Source organism: Mixophyes fleayi, chromosome 9, assembly GCF_038048845.1.
Source record: "Mixophyes fleayi isolate aMixFle1 chromosome 9, aMixFle1.hap1, whole genome shotgun sequence".
NCBI lineage: Eukaryota > Metazoa > Chordata > Amphibia > Anura > Limnodynastidae > Mixophyes > Mixophyes fleayi.
In genome coordinates, this window is record NC_134410.1 from 115998856 (window position 1) to 116024013 (window position 25158).

Here is a 25158-nt window from a genome sequence, read left to right on the forward strand (position 1 = left end):
CAGCCTGTAACAGTCCCCTTGCTGAGAGGAGGGATGATTAAAGTGGATGAGATGAGACAGATGGAGGAGTCGGCAATTGCTGCAAGAGAAGTCTCGTACACGTTAATGTTAATTTGCTCTGCCTGGATAATGCATAGAGGTATTCTACAAGGAAATGCTGACTGGTTCTTAATGTACTTCTGAAAGTCAGTCTTAATACCACTCATTCTTTGGAATGTCTGTTTAAACTGATGCCAGCATTCTGGGACCAAGCAAGATCTTGCTTGTTCTTTTATTGTATTGTTCACAGAGATGCTGGTTGACATGGGAGAAAGACAATTACAATGTAGCATTCCATCCCATCACAGTAAGCCTTGATCGGTGTACACCTCTCTCTGCCACAATCATGACCTTATACAATCAGTGACAATGCGTTTTATATTTCTCTTACGTATTGGTCATGACATAATTAAGAAATAAAAAACAACAACAAATTATTATTAAAGTTACAGGACTTTTTCCGGGCTGCACCCACTTTGTGGAATTCCCTCCCTCGCACAGTAAGACTTTCCTCTAGTCTTCAAAGCTTTAAGCGTTCTCTGAAAACTCACCTCTTCAGACAAGCTTATAATATTCCTCAACCACCATGTTAATCTCCCTAGATTACCCTATTACCACCCTCTACACAGCTAACGCAAGACAACAACCCTCTGACCAACATTGCCACACACACAGCCCACTCAGTACTTTTAGCTTTGCATTCTAGCTGGTCTATTGTGCAATATGATGTAGCACGTGCCCTTGTGTTTCAAACTCCTATTGTCCTATAGATTGTAAGCTTGCGAGCAGGCTTCTCTTACCTCTCTGTCTGTATGTACTACACAGTATTGTCTTATTAATGTTTGTTCCCAATTGTAAAACGCTACGGAATTTGCTGGCGCTACATAAATAAATGTTGATGATGATGATGATGATGAAAGTTGAAGCCCATCTTTGGACTCCAGACTCCAATAGACTCTCTCCCAGTTTTTGAACAATCAAGAAATCTGACTCTTCCTAGCATCCTCCTGATACTTTCTCCTTATTTATCCACGTGCCTCATTTGTTACTCTTTTCCTACATTATAATTCATATCTGACGATAGTTTTGAAGTTGATATCCATGTCTGAATTGATAAGCTAATTACCTGAATTGCCACAAGTTCGATCAATGAAACTCAGTGTTCCCTTCTTCCAGATCAGAGGTAGGCAGCCTGTGGCTCTGATGTGGAACTACAAGTTCTATCATGCTTTACCAAACTATGGCACGCTGGGGCTTGTAGTTACACCACAGCTGGTAAGCCGCAGGTCATCTAAAGCTGTTACAGATGGTAAGCAGAGACCGATCCATCCTTTGTATGTGTTTCTATCTGGAGTGATTTTCAGAGGGATGGGGGGGATTGCTAATTCAGTTTACAAAGATGCTGAAAAGACCATCCAAAATCAGGTCTCTGTACTTACCTGATTGAGTATTTTCTGTAAATATGGAGTCCCCATGCGGTCAGCGAGATGTCGGTAGGAGGGGTGCGACAGGAAAAACTTCCTCTCTGCGGCTAAAGCGGCTTGGATATCCTTCTTACCATCAATGTCCTTCTGGCTCCTGTTTACCACGCCAACATAGCCTGTGGGGTATAAGGTAAATGAATCCTGTGTATTACAGGTACAGTAGGACACTCATATCTGCATGAGTAGATACCAGATAACTCATCCCACTGATTGGTTGTTAAAAACAACCAATCAAATAGAGTCAAAGGAATAGTGCACATGACTAACTTATTGAAGCAGATAATGGTACAGGGATGCAGAGTAAAACAATATTTTCTACTTGGTTCATCATTATCTTTAGTAATTTGGGCACCGATCATTTCACAAGCAATTTACTGCCCTCCTGGTGCAGACTTTATATTTGGCCCTTATGGAATTTCTCCATAGACAATAACTGCAGCACGTAAATGACCAGAGTCAGGAAGTGATATGTGCAAAGGAAAATTACCTCTCCATAAAGAATATTTAGTTCCAAATATCTACAATCTATAATATAAATGTCTAGTGGCGTGTGTTAGTCTGTCTGTGTGTGTGTGTGAAAAAAATAAAACCAAGCTGCAGCGCCACCTGCTGGGCGGAGTTATACACTGACCTACTAAATTCTTAGTGTGTGTGGGAAAAAAAATCAGAAAGGGCTGAAATTTGGTATACTAAGATGTTTTTAATTTGTTAATTTAATTTGTTAATTGTTAAAAGTGTTTATAAAGATTTAAAAAAAATATATATATTTCTTGAAGGAGAAGTGACAGTTGGGAGTGGTTGGTGGTTGCCGGGGGTGACAGTGGGGAGTGGTTGGTGGTTGCCGGGGGTGACAGTGGTTGGTGGTTGCCGGGGGTGACAGTGGGGAGTGGTTGGTGGTTGCCGGGGGTGACAGTGGGGAGTGGTTGGTGGTTGCCGGGGGTGACAGTGGGGAGTGGTTGGTGGTTGCCGGGGGTGACAGTGGGGAGTGGTTGGTGGTTGCCGGGGGTGACAGTGGGGAGTGGTTGGTGGTTGCCGGGGGTGACAGTGGGGAGTGGTTGGTGGTTGAGGCCTGGGCTATGGCCCAAATGCATGACAAGAACCTTTTTAACACCTTAAGTAGCTTGATTTGACTAGAATGCATGAGTATCATGCACGGGTTAACTTGTCTTAATATATATGTTTGTGAGCGCAAAAAAATATGTTTTTGTTTTGTATGTTTCTTCTAAACGAAAACAGTACTATTACTTCTAATTGTAATCTGTGGTGGAAGTATATGATGGGATACCATACCGCCACTTCTCCTACTGCTTCATATCCCATACCGTCACCTCTACATTTCCATACCACCACTTGTAGATTTCCACATTGACTACTACTTGCAATTATATATAGCTACTATCCCCAAAGCTATAAATATCAGTAAAACGCAGCAGCGTGCTGAAAGTATTAGAATATGTGAGTTGTGAAAGGTTTAAAGGACCAAAATATTTTCTTTATTTAATTGTGTTTAGCACAGGGGAATGAATATGTTAACCATAGCTTTATGTTATCCCTCTGTGCCGGCTAGTAGAACACTCAGGAGGTTGTGCCCACAAGATATTTTTCATCCTTTCTTTCCTGATCAGCCCCTATTGATGTTACCAATGTTATGTGACCCAATGATGCCCCAAATACCTCTTGCTATTAAGGGATGCATCCAAAGTACTGTAGTATTATTATTATTATTAATATTATTATTATTATTATTATTATTATTAATAATTATAATAACACTAATAATAAAAATAATATAAGTCCAGAAAGATTTGTAAGATTCAAGAGGGGGGATTCAATTGTCCACAGAGTACCTCCGAAGCGTTCGTCGGGGGCACCCAGCGACGATGTAACATCACAATGTAACAATCCGCGATGTTTGGTTACCGTAGTAACTGGAAATTCAACGGAACATCGCAGATAACTGAATTCCCCCCAAGGTTCCCTACACTTAACTTAGTTAGAAATTTGTAGCGGGTCCTCACCTCTTCGCAACGGTAATAGCTTATTTTCCAAGATATCTCTGGCGTCGGTCCCCTCATCCATCAGGTCTAGTTTGGTTATGACACCAATTGTGCGTTGCCCTGCATGGGAAATGGGACACAAGTGTTGCATACTAGTTGTGGGGCACACTGCATGTACAATATGCTCAGACATCAACATCTAGGCTAAGAGTAACATTAATGGAGAAATACACATACAAATGAATATATTTTCTTGTGGCAAATCATACTCAGGTGTTCATATCTAGATATGCATACATAGTAGCACCCAAATGCAGAGCTTTATTTAAATGTTGTACTCTCCCAGGCTACTATATATAACTATACCAGGCTTTCAATTTTACACTTTGCCCCATACATGCTTGCCATTGAAGCTATGGCTTCAATTGAATGAAAATATGGATACAACAGAATAAACAGCACAAAGAAACAGAAGAAAAATGTAACGGAAGTAACAAAGTAATAAAAACAGATTCCTAATATAAAGAATTTTTTTTCTGTTTTGTGTGACTGTATGCCAATTGTTGGGTACAAACCTTGAGGATCGACTTCTTTGGCAATTTTCAAGGCATCAGAGTTTGCCAGATCAGAGTTAGCGGGAGAGACGGCAAGGATGAGGCAGTTCTCCTTGGTAACAAACTGCATGAGCATCTCACGGATCTGAAACTCAATATCCACCGGTTGGTCGCCCACTGCGATTTTGGTCATCCCCGGAAGGTCAACTAGAGTCAGGTTAAGCACTGGGGAGAAGATGTGAAAGAACAAAGGTTATATTTTAGGCTTATCCAGTGACGGTAGTAGTTGGCTTAGCCTGCAGAACGGCTGACTCCACTTTGTCCATTCTAGACAACCTGTGGCCCTAGAGTCATTGTCAAACTCCGTATTAGAGCATGAACTGGCGGTCGTGCCGTGAGCAGCAGAGTCTGACAACAGCCGGAGAGGCTCACAGTACCTATCTCCGACAGGTCGCTATGGCTTACATGATATTTTTGGTACAATTAGCACTTTCAAAAATGTCCCCAGCCGTCCATATCGTGATGATTTGACGGACAGACTGGCAGACTCACCATTTGGAGAATAGACCCGAAGGTTAATTGGCACAGGAGAGATGCCCTTGTTTGTTCCGGTGACCCGATCGGTTTCAGCCTCGATTTCCATTCGGATCTCCTCAAAGTCCGTGAACTTCTTCCCCTTACACTGCAAAAACTCCCCATATTCTGCAATACATAAACACATCAGCGTATAAAAGGTACAATCGTACACAACAGTACAGAAGACCTGAAAACACAAGCATTAATCTGCACACAAGCATAGTGTACCAATGAGTGGATAACCTCTGTTAGACTACATAGAAGAACACATACTGCCATATACAAAATCACAACCCTGCATAACTCAATCTTCTCTCCTCTGTTATATAACTGCGACACTGGATATCACAGGACACCATATTATATCACTGTAGGATTCGGTTCGGCGTTGGTAATGATTTCAGCCAAAGCCGAATCCTTACAGAAATGGCTCTATTAGGCCAGAACACCAAACTGAATCCAGAATTTGGGACATCCCTAATTTCAGATACAATATAGCGTAACACTTAAACAGAGCTTGTCGAGAAACGTGCCACAGTAAAAACAATAATTACTGCCAGCATATGAAGAACCATCCAATGACAGAAAGAGGAAGTCAACTAACGAGACCTTGTGCATTGTGTTTTACAGAACCTATATCCGTAAAGACGTCAACAATTTAGTAATAATTAGAAAAAAAGCTACTGAAATAGTGTATCCTGTACATTATCTTCCAAGCCACAAAGCTGAACCAGGAAAGACCTTACTATATTTAGCATGCAGGAGATAGAAGGGTGATAAGACAGAAACATACATTTTAAAGGGTTCGTTGAAGGTTTTACATACTTCCTGCCATTTCATATAACTAAAGACGGACACATAAGATCAGTGTAATAAACACATCATCATCATTTATTTATATAGCGCCAACATATTCCGTAGCGCTTTACAATTGGGGACAAACATAGTAGACTAATAAACAAACTGGGTAAAACAGACAAAGAGGTGAGAAGGCCCTGCTCGCAAGCTTACAATCTATGGGACAATGGGAGATTGACACATGAGGTTAGGTCTACATTTTGCATTTCGGCCCAGCCAGACTGCAAAGGCAAAAGTGACTCAGACGCTAAATGATCCTGTCACACAACAATTCGTTGTCTTGTGTGAAATTGTGTAACGGGTGGTAATAGGGTAATGTAGTGAGGTTAAGAGGGTGGTTGAGGAATATTATAAGCTTGTCTGAAGAGGTGGGTTTTCAGAGAACACTTGAAAGTTTGTAGACCAGAGCAGAGTCTTATTGTTAAACACAGACTCTTAACTTGGCTTAGTGGGTAAGTGCGCATCTCCGAATGTTTTCAGATTCTAAATACCATAAAACATAACTTACTATATTTGGCCGAACCAACCAAGTACTAATCTCCAGACACTTTCGAGAGAAGTATATATAAGGGGTAATGCACTTCTAATGTTAAATATAAATCTACGAGGGGTCAGTGAGGAGTACCGTGATCATGTAACAGTACCAGGCAATAGGCCAATTGCAGTTATACAGGTCATGGAATCCGAGGTGACTTTTATTAGCTTTTGAGATGATTAGAAGTTATACAATATATTAGTATTAAATTATGTTTTCCTATATTTATACATTAATTATTCTTTTTTTTATTATTATTTATGTCTTTAATGAGAAAAACGAAAGTTATCAGACTGTGACTCTATTCAATCTTGTGAGAGGATTGTGCAACAGGCTGCTGCATGGGGGCGAAACAGGGGCGGAACTGGGTGCAGTGGTTGTTCAGGGTCTATTGGGAAAAGAGTCATGTCTGGCTGAGGTAAATTTGGTGAAGAAAATGTCCAATTTTGGGTGAATTTGGCATAAATCCATGCGTTTGTGGCCAGCTTTAATAATTGATTACAGGATATTGTTCTTAAACCACAACGCAGTTAAATCCCTCCTTGGAGTAGATTTATTAAACCTTCTAAAAAGTAATAGTGGACTTGTTGCCCTTAGCAGTCAATCGATTCTAGCTTTCATTTATCTAGAAATTGATAGCTAGAAATGGATTGGTTGCTATGGGCAACACCTCCACTTTTGCGTTATAGAATGTTTGAACATTCTACCATTCCTTGTGTCTTATCTCACCTGTAGGGCTGTTTACCAGCTGCAGGACAAGTGGTCTACGGGTGACAATTCCAGATCCACGAGGCAGAAAATCCCTGAAATTACAAAAACAAAAAAGTTGTGAGGGAAATAAAACACAATTCTAAGCAGCATGCTAATAAACACAAACTTTTCTGATGATGACATTTTGTCATATCAAGTGCAATCACCTTGTCCTATATGTAGTAAATAACTATGATAGAATACTACTACTGACTTTATAAGGACATTTGTGAAAACTGTTGGAGGGGAGATGGAAGCTCACAGCAATACTTCAATCATAATATTGTTCAAGGGACTCAATGGTCCGTGAGAGCTTCCATCTACTCTCTGTCCCTCTTGTGTTCAAATGCACAAAAGAATAGAAAACGGGTGAATGTAAACAGCTTGTCTGCAGACACCATCACTGTTTATTACAGGTGGTGTTGCCCTTAGCAACCAATCCAATGCACCCTAAACTTTAATATTTAAGGTACATTTGATTAAAATGTGAGCCCCTAATTCTTTTCAATGTTTTTCTTCTGATTGGTTTCTATTTGCACTTTTCAGGTATATTTATATAAATATTTTATGAAATCGTTTTAAAGTGTTTAATGATCTGTGATTCAAAAAAGTTAAAATTATTTTACCAAACGACATGGTTATCTGTAGCTTTTCTTTGGCAACACAGAACAAAAAAAAACATATTGATAACATAATCTAACAGCAGAGAGTTCATTCACCATATCAGGCTGCTGACAGTGACAGCTTCTTTACTGAGCGCTATGACCCTGAAGGTAATGCATGCAGTGCAATGATCACATAGATAGATATATATCTTATCCATCTGCAAGCTAATCAATACCCCAGGATCATGTGTGCTCCTCTGCTCCTGCAAGAGCCTTGTCTAAGTACACACTGCTTTATTATTAATTGTTTGTTGGTTACTGGCCAGGAAAGAAAAGGAATAGAGTCGTGTGTGCAGTGCCCAGGTACATAGGTACACCTGGATGGATGGTCAAAGATTCTGTACTGTCAGTCAGTATTATGTACAGTGCTGTACTGTCAGTCAGTATTATGTACAGCACTGTACTGTCGGTCAGTATAATGTACAGTGCTGTACTGTCAGTCAGTATTATGTACAGCACTGTACTGTCGGTCAGTATAATGTACAGTGCTGTACTGAGGGTCAGTATTATGTACTGTGCTATACTGAGGGTCAGTATTATCTACAGTGCTGTACTGTGGGTCAATATTATGTAAAGTGCTGTTCTGTCGGTCAGTATAATGTACAGTGCTGTATTGAGGGTCAGTATTATGTACAGTGCTGTATTGAGGGTCAGTATTATGTACAGCGCTGTACTGTCGATCAGTATTATGTACAGTGCTGCACTGAGGGTCAGTATAATGTACAGTACTGTACTGTCTGAGGGTCACTATTATGTACAGTGCTGTACTGTGGGTCAGTATTATGTACAGTGCTGTACTGTCTGAAGGTCACTATTATGTACAGTGCTGTACTGTGGATCAGTATTATATACAGTGCTGTACTGTGGGTCAGTATTATGTACAGTGCTGTACTGTCGATCAGTATAATGTACAGTGATGTAATGTCTGAGGGTCACTATTATGTACAGTGCTGTACTGTCTAAAGGTCACTATTATGTACAGTGCTGTACTGTGGGTCAGTATTATGTACAGTGCTGTACTGTGGGTCAGTATTATGTACAGTGCTGTACTGTGGGTCAGTATTATGTACAGTGCTGTACTGAGGGTCAGTATTATGTACAGTGCTGTAATGAGGGTCAGTATTATGTACAGTGCTGTACTGAGGGTCAGTATTATGTACAGTGCTGTACTGTTGATCAGTATAATGTACAGTGCTGTACTGTCTGAGGGTCACTAGCTTCAGAAAGGCGCTGTCCCCTTTAACCTATGAACTTACAAAGATGAGGAATGGACCGTGACTGTATAATCCCTGGCTATCTGGTAAACTAATCTCGTTGTGCATAATATCAATCTGTACCTTTAAGATAAAGCCGGATTAGAGGACAGAAAAAGAGAGATCAAGACTGGGGCAGGGAATTGTCATCAGCACACTACACACACTGTTATCATACAATATGTATATCAATATACAAAAAAGAAGCACTTAGTAATGAAGATTATTAGGATACATAAATACAGGGGGCACACCTATCATGAGGAAAGGTAAGCAGTGAGCCTCATGCTTCAGGGGTTTTGAAAGGGGCGGAAGGAAACAGAAGATGGGTAATATATTTATGGAATGGTTTGGAGAGATGACAGACAGTGGCTTTTATACTGCTATAGACTGTGTATCTGTCACCTCTACAGCTTTGTGGGGCTACAGAGCCCCCCTCAATGATGTTATCAATCAGTCATGAAGGCCCACCGCTATCATAATAGGCACTGATTTCGTGACAGTGATAGGGGTGCTTCGGTCTATGTGACGGGCAGAGGTCAGGGACTGGAGAAGGCAGCGCTAAACTGCTGTTTGTTACAGTTCTTTCCTCCAGGCCCTATCTGAACCAATCACAAAGGTAAGTCATACTTGCCAACTCTCCCGGAAAGTCCGGGAGACTCCCGAAATTCGGGTCGGGCTCCCGCGAGAGCTGGCATTTCTCCCGCATCCCGGAATTCCCTTGTTAAAATGACGCAATTCACAGAGAATCGCATCATTTTGGCCCCGCCCCCACCGGTTTACTCGTGGGGGTGGGGCCCCGCCCCCTCCCGCCCATTAGTCACGCCCCTCTCCCGGACGTCGCCTACTGAAAGTAGGAAAGTATGGGGTCAGTGCAACAATCACCTGCACTTCCTGCGCAATCATTGCAGTTTGGTGGTTGTCCGACTCCTGTATCTCCTCTACTCATGCTGCCAGTCACCACGGTGTTAATGCTATCACTGCAGGAGGAAGCGCGGGTGGTTGCTGCTACACTATGCTCCCTCCTGCAATCAATGTTGCACAAACAGTGACCAATGGACAGACCTGAAAGGGAGCAGGAGCTGTGTGATGAAAACCTCATCTTTGCCACTCCTAGAATGATGTCAACTGAGATGTTTAATGGGAGGAAAGGGCCGGGGAAAAACATATAAATAAAAAAAATCTAACATTTTTATTGATATACTTTCATGGCTATAAAGAAGCCCACAATTCTAATGAATAAATCAAAACAATATTATTTTATTACCATTTACTTATTAAAACGCCCTAAGTTGGGGGTAAATTAGAATGCTAGACAACAGTATACTCTTGTTCTAACCCGCTCTACACTGCTGTACAGCATTCTAACCTTCTGTGTAGCATTCTAGCCCATCTTACACCACTCTATAGAATTTTAATAAAAAAAATATTAATTCAGTAACAATGTTTTGATTTATTCATTAGAAGTCTGGACTACATTATATAACGGCAACATACTCCACAATGCTTTATAATTGGTAACAAACACAGTAATAATGAAACACTGGTTATTATCAAACAAAGAAAGAGGTAAAGGTACCCTCCTTGTAAGCTTACAATATATAGAAGCGTAAGTTATATAAAATGGCCATTTCTTCATAAGCTCAAACACCACAAGCAAAGTTGCTTACTTGTTGGTTCCATATCAGCTAGCCCTATGAGCTGACATTCTCCTTCTGTTTTCTCCCTTACAGAAAATTACTCTCTCTTTATATATTGAAATCACTGTAATTTTCTAAATGTTGCTTTAACACTTTGGTCTAGTTAGCTGAACTCCATGTATTAAGGATGTGCTGGTCTGTTATATATTTTTCTTTTGTATATATTTTATTTCTTTATTTTTCTCTTTTTTTTCTGCAAAAATTCCATCACTAGAAAAAGTTTAAAAGGCAGATATTTTTAGCAAACATCACATATAACTATATGCGTCATAATCAGCTGATACTGTGTCTGCTTACCACAAAATGAGTAATAATATTACACTGTCCGAACTGACATTCTGCTGCACAGAATTACATATACAAATCCAAATATATTGTATATAGGCTTTCCAAAAAGTTTTCCTAGTGTATTGCTACACTTCTTGCACAATGTTTTGATACTTGCTTTACACACTAAATCAGTCAATCAGGTCAGTTGGCTCTGTGGCGCAATGGATAGCGCATTGGACTTCTAGAGTAATATAGACATTCAAAGGTTGTGGGTTCGAGTCCCACCAGAGTCGTGTTTTGATGTCATTCAAGATCAAACATTTAAAAGCAATAAAACCCTTCTAAAAAAACTCTTGAATTCAAAGAGACTCATCTACTAAAATTTAATGTGCAGAAATAGTTATAAAAAAATTATACTTCTGTTTGATTAACAGGTCAATTTTCTACTGAAGAGAGCTTTGTACAAACCATCTATGCAGAGACCACGAGAGCTGCTTGATCCTATAAAGCAGGCCTGTCCAACCTGTGGCCCTCCAGATGTTGTGAAACTACAAGTCCCAGCATGCCCTTCCAGCTATCATCAGGTTGTCTACTGGCAAAGCATGCTGGGGCTTGTAGTTTCACAACACCTGGAGGGCCACAGGTTGGACAGGCCTGCTATAAAGCAATGTCTGAAAAGCACAACCAGTAAACTAAAGCAAAGTAGTTTGTAAAATCTGCTGAATAGCATGCATGTCGATCAACTCAAACCCTGTCAATGTGCAAACCTTATTTAATAACACAGCACAAATGAAATATCACCCACCATGATCCATTAGGATTGGCTTGAATTAAATTCTATTTTTCAGTGATGCCACAGTTTTATTTTATTGCCAAGAATGTTTTGCATATTGGTATTTCACTAATTGCTAAACAATTACAAGTAGCAAGTTGGCCCTGTGGCGCAATGGATAGCGCATTGGACGTCTAGAGTATTGTAGACATTCAAAGGTTGTGGGTTCGAGTCCCACCAGAGTTGTGTTTTGTGTCAGTAAGATTCAACTTATTAAAAGGATGAAAGCCTTTCACAAGAGTATTGAGTCCCAGAAGTGATTGTGCAGTCGAGTTCCACCAAAGTAATTTTATTGTCATCATGAAAACCTCTCACAAGAGCCTCGAATCTCAAAAGCTTTGGGTGTGCTGGCACTATACTGTATAAATAAAAGTTAATAATATAAATAAATCTACTAAAGTCGATTTGCAGAAATACGGATAAAAACTGTATTATTATTTGTGATTTACAGGTTGATTTCGTAATAATCTACTAAAGGCAAATCGACCTATAACTCACCAGTTGTCCAGACCTTCAAAAAACCCACAAAACACCAAAATTCTCAAATTCACTGAAATCACTGATTTCTCGTGATAAGTATATTACCAGGTGCAACTTTCACCATTTTCAGACATTCAAGATTGATTCCAATCCAGTGAGACGGAAAAACAACTTTTATGCACATACAAGTTGTGAACAAAATGGGCTCATTCATTTCAATGCTGTTTTCACTGGTACTCTACTGACCCCATTGAAATGAATGGCCAAAATGTATAGGAAAAGCTTCTTCTTCTATGGAGATTTCCATAACTTGCAAACTGGCTAGTTAAGAAAACTCTAACATGTGGCCAACTGATGGAGGTAGTGACCCTATTTTATTAAAATACTCTGCACACCATCGGTGGGAACATAACTCACAAGCAAATTGGCTCTGTGGCGCAATGGATAGCGCATTGGACTTCTAGAGTATTGTAGACATTCAAAGGTTGTGGGTTCGAGTCCCACCAGAGTCGTGTTTTGTGTCAGTAAGATTCAACTTATTAAAAGGATGAAAGCATTTCACAAGAGTATTGAGTCCCAGAAGTGATTGTGCAGTCGAGTTCCACCAAAGTAATTTTATTGTCATCATGAAAACCTCTCACAAGAGCCTCGAATCTCAAAAGCTTTGGGTGTGCTGGCACTATACTGTATAAATAAAAGTTAATAATATAAATAAATCTACTAAAGTCGATTTGCAGAAATATGGATAAAAACTGTATTATTATTTGTGATTTACAGGTTGATTTCGTAATAATCTACTAAAGGCAAATCGACCTATAACTCACCAGTTTTTCAGACCTTCAAAAAACCCACAAAACACCAAAATTCTCAAATTCACTGAAATCACTGATTTCTCGTGATAAGTATATTACCAGGTGCAACTTTCACCATTTTCAGACATTCAAGATTGATTCCAATCCAGTGAGACGGAAAAATAACTTTTATGCACATACAAGTTGTGAACAAAATGGGCTCATTCATTTCAATGCTGTTTTCACTGGTACTCTACTGACCCCATTGAAATGAATGGCCAAAATGTATAGGAAAAGCTTCTTCTTCTATGGAGATTTCCATAACTTGCAAACTGGCTAGTTAAGAAAACTCTAACATGTGGACAACTGATGGAGGTAGTGACCCTATTTTATTAAAATACTCTGCACACCATCGGCGGGAACATAACTCACAAGCAAATTGGCTCTGTGGCGCAATGGATAGCGCATTGGACTTCTAGAGTATTGTAGACATTCAAAGGTTGTGGGTTCGAGTCCCACCAGAGTCGTGTTTTGTGTCAGTAAGATTCAACTTATTAAAAGGATGAAAGCCTTTCACAAGAGTATTGAGTCCCAGAAGTGATTGTGCAGTCGAGTTCCACCAAAGTAATTTTATTGTCATCATGAAAACCTCTCACAAGAGCCTCGAATCTCAAAAGCTTTGGGTGTGCTGGCACTATACTGTATAAATAAAAGTTAATAATATAAATAAATCTACTAAAGTCGATTTGCAGAAATACGGATAAAAACTGTATTATTATTTGTGATTTACAGGTTGATTTCGTAATAATCTACTAAAGGCAAATCGACCTATAACTCACCAGTTGTCCAGACCTTCAAAAAACCCACAAAACACCAAAATTCTCAAATTCACTGAAATCACTGATTTCTCGTGATAAGTATATTACCAGGTGCAACTTTCACCATTTTCAGACATTCAAGATTGATTCCAATCCAGTGAGACGGAAAAACAACTTTTATGCACATACAAGTTGTGAACAAAATGGGCTCATTCATTTCAATGCTGTTTTCACTGGTACTCTACTGACCCCATTGAAATGAATGGCCAAAATGTATAGGAAAAGCTTCTTCTTCTATGGAGATTTCCATAACTTGCAAACTGGCTAGTTAAGAAAACTCTAACATGTGGCCAACTGATGGAGGTAGTGACCCTATTTTATTAAAATACTCTGCACACCATCGGTGGGAACATAACTCACAAGCAAATTGGCTCTGTGGCGCAATGGATAGCGCATTGGACTTCTAGAGTATTGTAGACATTCAAAGGTTGTGGGTTTGAGTCCCACCAGAGTCGTGTTTTGTGTCAGTAAGATTCAACTTATTAAAAGGATGAAAGCCTTTCACAAGAGTATTGAGTCCCAGAAGTGAATAAGAAGTCGAGTTCCACCAAAGTAATTTTATTGTCATCATGAAAACCTCTCACAAGAGCCTCGAATCTCAAAAGCTTTGGGTGTGCTGGCACTATACTGTATAAATAAAAGTTAATAATATAAATAAATCTAGTAAAGTCAATTTGCAGAAATATGAATAAAAAATGTATTATTATTAGTGATTTACAGATTGATTTCGTAATAACAGAATCTACTAAAGGCAAATCGACCTATAACTCACCAGTTTTCCAGACCTTCAAAAAACCCACAAAACACCAAAATTCTCAAATTCACTGAAATCACTGATTTCTCATGATAAGTATATTACCAGATGCACCTTTCACCATTTTCAGACATTCAAGATTGATTACAATCCAGTGAAACGGAAAAACAACTTTTATGCACATACAAGTTTTGAAAAAAATGGGCTCATTCATTTCAATGCTGTTATCACCGGTACTCTACTGACCCCATTGAAATGAATGGGCAAAATGTATAGGAAAAGCTTCTTCTTCTATGGAGATTTCCATAACTTTAAAATCCCCTAACTTTTTGGCTTTAACTCCTTTTATCACAATGTTTAACAAATTGCTATTCTTGGTCTCTTTTCATGGCATGATCTTTAAAACTGTGTCATCTTTCACCCCTCCACCAACACAAACATTTGTCCACATTGCACCTGCATTACTCCACTCACCTCTAGTCAACACCCATGAACAGCTGTCCTATTTATTATCTCTAACAAGTACAACCTCCACCTGTCGCCAGAAAATAAAGTCACACATCTTACAATCCCCTTGCCTATCTTTCTCTCACTCTGCTTCTATTAGCTGGTGATATATCACCTAACCCAGGTCCCCCATACTCCTCACACACACATACATCAGAGCACTACCGTTCTATAGTGAACCTCAAACACATCACCTGACTCCCCTCTCTTCCAAAGTCTTTTAAATGTGCCCTTTGGAATGCACGATCTGTTTGTAACAAACTTACCTCCATTCATGATCTCTTCCTCTCAAGAAACCTCAACCTTCTGGCAATAACAGAAACATGGCTCATGCAATCAGACACTGCCTCACCTGCAGCACTTTCACATGGTGGCCTCCATCTCACCCACACCTCCAGACCTGAAGGCAGACAAGGAGGTGGGGTTGGACTACTTCTCTCCCCACAGTGCACGTTTAAAGTTCTACCAAATGTCCCATCACTCACGTTCACATCTTTTGAAGTACATGCTATTCGCATTTTTAATCCACTCTCTTTACGTGTTGCGGTGATCTATCGTCCACCTGGAGCACACCAACAATTTATTGAGGATTTCTTTGCATGGCTCCCTCACTTCTTATCTTCAGACATCCCCACCATCATCATGGGTGATTTCAACATCCCCATTGATAACCCACCTTCCAAAGCTGCTTCCAAACTACTCTCTCTTACCTCCTCACTTGACCTCTCCCAGTGGATTGAATCATCTACTCATAAGGATGGCCACTGCCTTGATCTTGTTTTCTCTAGACTATGCTCAGTTTCTAATTTTCTTAACACACCCTTCCCCCTCTCGGATCATCACCTTATCAGCTACTCACTCACCCCCACTGCTCTAAACTCTCTACTGTCTAACTCTACCAAGCCTCCTCATACCCGCAGAAATCTGAATTCTATTAATCTTCAACAATTTTCCACCTCTCTCCAACACCTTCTCTCCCCTATCTCTACAGTCTCATCCCCTGATATGGCAGTACCCCATTTTCACCAAACCTTAGAAACGGCCCTTGATCAAGTGGCTCCAGCGACACTACATACTACACGTCGATTTCGATGTCAACCGTGGCACATTAAAGCAACACGAAATCTTCAAAAACTGTCCCGTAAAGCAGAACGTCACTGGCGTAAATCTCGCACCTCTAATGACTTCTTCACATATACTTCTGTCTACCACTCCTATCGAAATGCTCTGGACACGGCAAAACAAACATACTTCCAATCTTTTATCTATGCTCAGGCTTCTAACCCCAAACGCCTTTTCAATACATTTAAATATCTTCTCAATCCTCCCACCCCGAACCCTCCATCTACTATCAGTGCTCAGGATCTTGCTTCCTACTCAAGGACAAGATTGACAAGATCAGACTAGAAATGGTATCCTCTTCCTTGACAAGCAATCAGCTCAATTCCTTCCCACTACCCTCTGACACCCTCTCTTCATTTGACCCCACAAATGAAGAGGAAATTTCTAAGCTCTTCTTATCTTCCTACTCTACCTCCTGTCCTCTTGATCCTATTCCCTCGCAAATTGGTAGATCCCTGTCTTCTGTGCTCATTTCACCACTAACTCAAATCTGTAATCTCTCGCTCTCTACTGGTATCTTTCCATCACTATACAAGCATGCAGTGATTACTCCTATTCTAAAAAAAACAAGATTCCGACCCAAACTCTCTATCAAATTACCGTCCCATCTCTCAGCTGCCGTGCCCCTCCAAGCTTCTAGAGAGACTTGCCTACACTCGCCTCACACGCTTTCTTTCCATAACAACCTGTTGGATCCTCTTCAGTCTGGCTTTCGTTCTCAACACTCCACAGAGACTGCGTTGACCAAGGTTGTCAATGATCTGATCACTGCTAAAACTGAACGCCATTACTCTCTCCTAATTCTCCTGGATCTCTCAGCTGCATTTGACACCGTTGACCACTCTCTTCTCCTGCAAACGCTGCAATCCCTAGGGCTTCAAGACACTGTTCTATCCTGGTTCTCATCCTACCTTTCTAATTGCTCTTTCACTGTTAATTTCTCTGGAGCTACCTCTGCTCCGCTTCCCCTATCAGTTGGAGTACCACAAGGCTCAGTGCTAGGTCCTCTGCTGTTCTCTATCTATACCGCTTCTCTTGGAAATCTAATAAGTTCCTTTGGCTTTCAGTATCATCTCTATTCAGATGATACCCAAATCTATCTATCCTCTCCTGATCTCTCGACATCTGTGTTGTCCCATGTAACTGACTGTCTTTCTGCCATTTCATCTTGGATGTCCTCTCGCCAACTCAAACTTAATCTTTCTAAAACAGAGTTAATAATATTCCCACCCGCCAACAAGAGCATACCTGACATTTCTATCTCTGTTGATAACATGACCATAAATCCCACCCCACAAGCTCGCTGCCTAGGTGTAATCCTTGACTCACACCTATCCTTTGTTCCCCACATTGACTCTATATCTAAATCCTGCTACATGCATCTAAAGAACATTTCCAGAATTCGCACATATCTCACTCAAGACACTGCAAAAACTTTAATTCATGCACTCATCTCCCGCATTGCCTATTGCAATTCCCTCCTTACTGGTCTTCCCAAAAACAGACTTAAACCTCTACAATCTATTTTGCACGCTGCGGCAAGACTGATTTTCCTTGCAAATCGTTCTTCCTCTGTTGAATCACTCTGTTCGTCTCTACACTGGCTGCCTGTTTTGTACCGAATCCAATATAAATTACTTTTACTAACCTACAAGGCCATCAACAAAGCTGCACCAACATACATCTCCTCTCTTGTCTCAAAATATCTCCCAACTCGGCAACTCCATTCTGCACAAGATCTGCGTCTCTCATCCACCCTCATTACATCCTCCCATTCCCGGTTACAGGACTTTTTTCGGGCTGCACCCACTCTATGGAATTCTCTCCCTCGCACAGTAAGACTCTGCTCTGGTCTACAAACTTTCAAGCGTTCTCTGAAAACCTACCTCTTCAGACAAGCTTATAATATTCCTCTGCCACCCTCTTAACCTAGCTACCTTTAGCCTGTTACAAAGTTTCACGCGGGATGGCTGCCCCCTGACCAACATTGTTGTGTGACGGGTTCATTTAGCTTATGAGTCACTTTTACCATTGCAGTCTGGCTGGGCCAAAATGCAAAATGTAGACTTAACCTCATGTGTCAATCTCCCATTGTCCCATAGATTATAAGCTTGCGAGCAGTGCCTTCTCACCTCTTTGTCTGTTTTACCCAGTTTGTTTATTAGTTTATTATGTTTGTCCCCAATTGTAAAGCGCTACGGAATATATTGGGGTTATATAAATAAATAAATGATGATGATGATAACTTGCAAACTGGCTAGTTAAGAAAACCCTAACATGTGGACAACTGATGGAGGTATGAGATATTCCAAGATTCTTCAAGATGTTTAAATATTGAAGGTGAGTTCACATTTTTATTTCATAAGATCTTCTTTACAAGATCAAATTTGCAAATAGTGACCCTATTTTATTAAAATACTCTGCACACCATCGGTGGGAACATAACTCACAAGCAAGTTGGCTCTGTGGCGCAATGGATAGCGCATTGGACTTCTAGGATATTGTAGACATTCAAAGGTTGTGGGTTCGAGTCCCACCAGAGTTGTGTTTTGTGTCAGTAAAATTCAACTTATTAAAAGGATGAAAGCATTTCACAAGAGTATTGAGTCCCAGAAGTGAATGTGAAGTCGATTTCCGCTAAAGTAATTTTATTGTCATCATGAAAACCTCTCACAAGAGCCTCGAATCTCAAAAGCTTTGGGTGTGCTGGCACTATACTGTATAAATAAAAGTTAATAATATAAATAAATCTACTAAAGTCGATTTGCAGAAATATGGATAAAAACTGTATTATTATTTGTGATTTACAGGTTGATTTCGTAATAATCTACTAAAGGCAAATCAACCTATAACTCACCAGTTTTCCAGACCTTCAAAAAACCCACAAAACACGAAAATTCTCAAATTCACTGAAATCACTGATTTCTCGTGATAAGTATATTACCAGATGCACCTTTCACCATTTTCAGACATTCAAGATTGATTCCAATCCAGTGAGACGGAAAAACAACTTTTATGCACATACAAGTTTTGAAAAAAATGGACTCATTCATTTCAATGCTGTTATCACTGGTACTCTACTGACCCCATTGAAATGAATGGGCAAAATGTATAGGAAAAGCTTCCTCTACGGAGATTTCCATAACTTACAAACTGGCTAGTTAAGAAAATTCTAACATGTGGACAACTGATGGAGGTATGAGATTTTCCAAGATTCTCCAAGATGTTTAAATATTGCTGGTGAGTTTACATTTTTACATCTTTACAAGATCAAACTTGCAAAAAGCGACCCTATTTTATGACAATACTATGCACACCATTGGTGGGAACATACTCATAAGCAAGTTGGCTCTGTGGCGCAATGGATAGCGCATTGGACTTCTAGAGTATTGTAGACATTCAAAGGTTGTGGGTTCGAGTCCCACCAGAGTCATATTTTGTGTCAGTAAGATTCAACTTATTAAAACGATGAAAGATTAATTCCAATCCAGTGAGACAGAAAAACAATTTTTACGCACATACAGGTTTTGAAAAAAATGGGCTCATTCATTTCAATGCTGTTATCACTGGTACTATACTGACCCCATTGAAATGGATGGGCACAAAGTATAGGAAAAGCTTCTTCTACGGAGATTTTCATAACTTGCAAACTGGCTAGTTAAGAAAACTCTAACATGTGGACAACAGATGGAGGGATGAGATATTCCAAGATTCTTCAAGATGTTTAAGTATTGACGGTGAGTTCACATTTTTATTTCATAAGATCTTACTTATTTTATTACACCCTTTTTTATTACAATACTCTGCACACCATTCAAAGGTTGTGGGTTCGAGTCCCACCAGAGTTGTGTTTTGTGTCAGTAAAATTCAACTTATTGAAAGGATGAAAGCCTTTCACAAGAGTATTGAGTTCCAGAGGTGATTGGCAGCTAACAGCAAATGTCATGCTGTTAGCTGCCTGCTGTCACTGTAGTCCTTTAGCGGCACGCAGTAATCTGTTTACTGAGGAGATCTCATGATAGTGAGACCATGAGTCATAGTCTCACTCTAACAAGACCTCAGTAAGGAGATTACAGTGTGCCGCAGAAGGACTACAGGGAGTGGAACAATGGAAAGAGGTAAGCTCATGTGGGGAAGGGCCTCATGGGTGGGGGCCTCACAGTACCCTTAGCCCGGGGGCCTCCCTTCCCTTAATCCAGCCCTGGCAGTGAGACATATAGTTATATCATGAGGGAGCAGTGAGACATGTAGTTATATCATGAGGGGCAGTGAGACATGTGGTTATATAATGAGGGAGCAGTGAGACATGTAGTTATATCATGAGGAGGCAGTGAGATATGTAGTTATATCATGGGTGCAGTGAGACATATAGTTATATCATGAGGAGACAGTGAGACATGTAGTTATATCATGAGGAGGCAGTGAGACATGTAGTTATATCATGGGTGCAGTGAGACATGTAGTTATATCATGAGGAGGCAGTGAGATATGTAGTTATATCATGGGTGCAATGAGACATATAGTTATATCATGAGGAGGCAGTGAGATATGTAGTTATATCATGGGTGCAGTGAAACATATAGTTATATCATGAGGAGACAATGAGACATGTAGTTATATCATGAGGAGCCAGTGAGAAATAATTATATCATGAGGGAGCAGTGAGACATGTAGTTATATCACGAGAGGTAGTGAGACGTAGTTATATCATGAGGAGGCAGTGAAACATATAGTTATATTATGAGGGGCGGTGAGACATTTAGTAATCTTATGAGGAGGCAGTGAGACAAATAGTTATGTCTTGAAGGGCAGTGATACATATAGTAATGCAATCGTCAGTGATAAATATAACTAATGTTATTTTTTATGTAAGTGCAACAAATATATGTTTTCTCAATTTTAATATCACACTTTCAACACAGTAGCCCAATATGGTCTATGTAAGGCTAGGTAATTATCGAGGCAGACAAAAGCAATACACAAATAAACAAAACGTTGTTTTATAACACTACATTGATAAAGGTTTATAATTAAACTGCTATTGTTTTACCAATAGAAGCACCCAATTACCAAATGAGTGACGTGCAGTCACCGGATCACGTGGGACAGGTACAGGCATCACAAATTTTCATACACACGCCCCAAAAAGAGTCATAGCTTGAGGAACTATCGCCAGTTGCTCGTGGATCAATCTGAAATTTATACACACTTCATGATCGTTAGGTGATTGGGAGGAAAATATAAAACAGTACGACCAACCGAATGGGCCGACCATTGTGTCATTATACACACTAACCCGACTTCCGACCGAACGGTCTTATGTCAGCTGATTGGCCAGATAATTGAACGAAAAAAAGCTCCAGCGTGTACCTAGCTTAACCTGTTAGGAGATATCTCACTTGATTCTGTAGTGCAAAGAAGAAGCACTGGCTATCTAGAAATCCAGACAGTCAAATGGTGTTTCAGCCCCTGAAGATGTGTATCTTTGTTTCAGATTAATTAGATATAAATAGCAATTTTTTACTGACCACCTATTTTCAGCTTACCACAAATATTCAACAAGCATTAAACATGTCCATGTGCAGTTTGCATTTCCTGAGACTGCTCTTTTCAAGTTGAACACAAACAGATATATTGTACTAACTTTAGTTTGCATCAGTTGTAGCATTTTTGAGTAAGTAGATTTTGCTAGTATATTTTATTTATCTGAAAGTGACATATAATTATCCGAGTCCCCACTACCTTTCCATTTATATTAAGATGATGAGTCAAAGAATATTAAAGAAATAAATAACAATTTTACTAATTTACAAAATAAATAAAGTTTTTATTTAAATAAAAATGACCACATCATTATTTGTTTTATTCTATTATTCTAATTATATTCTCTTCAAGAATTGAGTATTCAATTGCATTTAACTGGAGTATGAATAATTACAGAGGGTATCTCTGGCAACATTCCCAATTGGGAATTAAAGCCAAACTAGGCCACGCCCCAGATCTGTCTAAACCACACCCAGATTTATCCATACTGCATTATTTTGTTCAAAACCACACCCCTTTTACTGCAGGCCACTCCCTCTCGGACAATGAAAATGGTACTAATATAGGACCGGTTTTCTCAGGCTGTTGAACACTAACCACATCAGTGCCTCGGATAGATTCCAAAAATACCTTAGTCTGTTAAGTATAACCCAAAAAAGCAGTTACTGTGTTTATAAATAATAAAATAGTACTAGAATATGAGTGAGTGTATTTATTAAGCATATACAGACGTAAGAGTCTGATAGGTAAAACTGGCACACATTAAAGGTATTTCGTGAATACTTCTAGACATTACAGACAAAAGAATTATTCAGGAACAATTAGGCTACAATATAGATAAAGATGACTCAGTTATCTTACGTTAAGATATCTGTTCCTGCGCTATTTGGGGCATTTAAATGCTACCATTTAATGAATCATTAGTAAGACTATAATTACCACAAGAGTGTGACACATCTTCCCCAATATATAGTGGATGAGAAGCATTCACATGCTTCAAGAATCTGTCCGCTGCACCAAAGAGGAGACTTCGAGAAACAAAGAGGCTCATTTCTGAAAGTGCAAACGTGCAACCCTGCAGCACATGCACTCTTTCATGTCTGTGTCATGTGCCTTGTTTTGAAGCACACGCATTCATAAGTGCATGAGTCCAGATGGCAGAGTCTGCAGGGTGCAGAAGTTGGCATTGTCTGATGGGCATGGGAGAAGTATGGCAGATTGAGGCTGTTCCTCGCGAAAAGATGGAAAAGCTGAAATTAATAAAGGGGATGGCACTATAGAGCTAGTAGGCTGCACCTTGGATGACGTATTACTCTTTCCACCGTTGGACCCCTTTGTGCAGACAAAATGTATTAAATTAAGAATCTTGGGCCTGATTAATTAAGGAAAGTTATGCAACAGTAAAGCAAGTAAGGCAAAACCATGCTGCATCGGAGGGGGAGGTAAATTTCCAATTTGATGGCAGATTTATAGTTGGGGTAGGGCATGTCCTAGATCAACTTTAAATTTCAGTGCGCAAATAAGCTATCAAGTATTTGTGCGCTACATGAAAAAAACAGACAGTATTTTCCTTATGTGCAAAATAATAAACTAATCTGCACCCCTTGTATTGTAACATGGTTTTGTCCAGAAAACCTGAGTAAGAGAACTTACTCAACTTTTTTTGCTTAACGTTTCTTAATGAATCAGGCCCCTTAACATTAACTTGGAGGGCGTGAAATGAAACATAGACATTTATATTTATTTGCATGGTTTCAAATTCAGGCCCTAGCATGGACTTAGAGAACTTAGAGTGAACCTGTTACTGGTTCGGGAGGGGATGGGGGGATTTATGTATTTATTAATTGCTTATTGGCTGTTAGTACATTCTGCATTCAGTCTAACTCCAGGCTGTGCTTTGCTCTGTCTCCTGCGGGGGCAGCTGTGTAATATGGAGGAACCGCCCCCCTTCCCAAAAACAGTTTATTTTTTTCCCTCTATCTCCTCATTTAGAGCTTGTGCGTAAGAATTGTTTTCCATATGTTCTACCTGTCAAATTAACCACTTTAACAAGATCATAACCTACAATCGGGGCAGGGCTGGCAAACCTTAGCCGTGGTGGCGAAACGTAGCTCAGCAGCCTATTAGGAATATTTTAAAGGGAAAATAATGCAGGTGGCCCAGTGATCCAGCCCAAGATAGCCAAGATAGCCCCATGGGCTATCTTGTCCCACTGCTCTCAAGCCTCTGCCAATGTGGTTCCATTTTTCCAATCCCCCAATAATACGTCCTTTTACACCCGTAGCGACACCTTGATCCTTTATAAGTCTAACTCTATTAACTGCCCTCATCATACTATCACACTACCCTCCACACCTTTGTAGTTTTCCTCCTTACTACTCTGTCAGTAACAAGTCATTATTTGTAATCCTTCTTTCTAGAAACTAAACACGGAAACTGCAAATCACTGTTTATAGAGGAGAACACGCAGTACAGGACGCCCCTTTACCGGGTCAAACTTTGCGTGTGAGGTTTGTGCATTGCTGTGTTGACATTTCTGTTCCAGGTCATTATTGCTGCAAATAAGAGGACTGAGCCTCCATCTGTCAACGCTCTGGATTTCTGTAAATAACAGCAAAGTAACCCGAGCTAGTGCAGTGGTTCGGAACGTTTCGCTAGCCAAACACAGATGACACGATTCATATTTTTTTTGACACATGTTAATCTTTATAAAAAATAAAAAAAATAGAATCATAATTCCATTTATTTGAAGAACAAGCTGAATTACAACTAATTCATTAGAATTACAATACAAACACAATAAAAAATATAGTTCATGTGTAATCCTAATGGATCTTCACTATATTTTAAGATACTGCAGAGACCTTTCTTTCAAGCGGTATATTTATTGTACTATGGAATTTGAACAGTATAGTATCACACCTTCCAACATTTGGGAATCTGGCAGCGGGATAGGGGGCGTGGTCACACACTCAGGAGGAGTGCCTAGCGCTTTTGAAATGCTAGGCTGCCCCGCCCTCTCCTCTCCTCCAAACACATCTATTGTCTTGTGCACCCATTCACAGCTGAACGAGATATACCTCCCAAATTTCCCACCCACGGGACAAAGCGGTTACGCGCAGGATGGTGGAACAGAGCCCTCAAATCAGGACTGTTGGGAGGTATGTAGCATGACAGCTTCATATATACCATAGTTGGTACATTGTATGTTTGCAATGCATATAAAAAATTCCATATGCCACTTTTAACAAGTAAAGGTGTAATGCCATTCATAAAAACTAAGTTTGAGCCTTGTAATATCTCCCATTCCATTGACAGCTAAAATTTAAAGCGGCGCTGCCTTGTAAAGGTGAATTTTAGCTGTCAACTCGCCGATCTCCCGCAAGTTGAAAAAACCGGACCATGATACATTTACCCCCTGATCTCTAACAGATTTAAGCTGGGCCAAATTAAACCTTGTTTTGCAATGCTCCATAAAACGGTGCGCCCCATCCATTCTTCAGTGGGAAAAATTTTACTCCACTCAGCTCTTCTACTTGTGCAAACTTCTCCTGTTAGAAATCTAGGTG

General features: G+C 39.9%; 1 protein-coding gene and 6 non-coding genes across 17 annotated transcripts in view; 6 read left to right on the forward strand and 1 right to left on the reverse strand.

Moving 5' to 3' along the window:
- DNM1 (dynamin 1) overlaps nucleotides 1-25158 on the reverse strand; it is a 92826-nt gene that overhangs the window by 52794 nt on the left and 14874 nt on the right. For all 11 annotated transcript variants that reach the window (XM_075185110.1, XM_075185119.1, XM_075185120.1 and 8 more), the window contains exons 2-6: nucleotides 6773-6846; nucleotides 4627-4776; nucleotides 4096-4299; nucleotides 3542-3640; nucleotides 1479-1639 (exon numbers count right to left, since the gene is read on the reverse strand). In XM_075185110.1, the coding sequence (XP_075041211.1) occupies nucleotides 1479-1639; nucleotides 3542-3640; nucleotides 4096-4299; nucleotides 4627-4776; nucleotides 6773-6846 (688 nt within the window). The remainder of the gene's footprint in view (nucleotides 1-1478; nucleotides 1640-3541; nucleotides 3641-4095; nucleotides 4300-4626; nucleotides 4777-6772; nucleotides 6847-25158) is intronic.
- TRNAR-UCU (transfer RNA arginine (anticodon UCU)) lies at nucleotides 10889-10974 on the forward strand. The gene is given in 2 exon segments: nucleotides 10889-10925; nucleotides 10939-10974. It is a non-coding gene; the product is annotated as a tRNA-Arg (tRNA).
- On the forward strand, nucleotides 12420-12505 carry TRNAR-UCU (transfer RNA arginine (anticodon UCU)). Its single transcript is given in 2 exon segments — nucleotides 12420-12456; nucleotides 12470-12505. It is a non-coding gene; the product is annotated as a tRNA-Arg (tRNA).
- TRNAR-UCU (transfer RNA arginine (anticodon UCU)) lies at nucleotides 13226-13311 on the forward strand. Its single transcript is given in 2 exon segments — nucleotides 13226-13262; nucleotides 13276-13311. It is a non-coding gene; the product is annotated as a tRNA-Arg (tRNA).
- TRNAR-UCU (transfer RNA arginine (anticodon UCU)) lies at nucleotides 14032-14117 on the forward strand. Its single transcript is given in 2 exon segments — nucleotides 14032-14068; nucleotides 14082-14117. It is a non-coding gene; the product is annotated as a tRNA-Arg (tRNA).
- On the forward strand, nucleotides 18505-18590 carry TRNAR-UCU (transfer RNA arginine (anticodon UCU)). The gene is given in 2 exon segments: nucleotides 18505-18541; nucleotides 18555-18590. It is a non-coding gene; the product is annotated as a tRNA-Arg (tRNA).
- TRNAR-UCU (transfer RNA arginine (anticodon UCU)) lies at nucleotides 19393-19478 on the forward strand. The gene is given in 2 exon segments: nucleotides 19393-19429; nucleotides 19443-19478. It is a non-coding gene; the product is annotated as a tRNA-Arg (tRNA).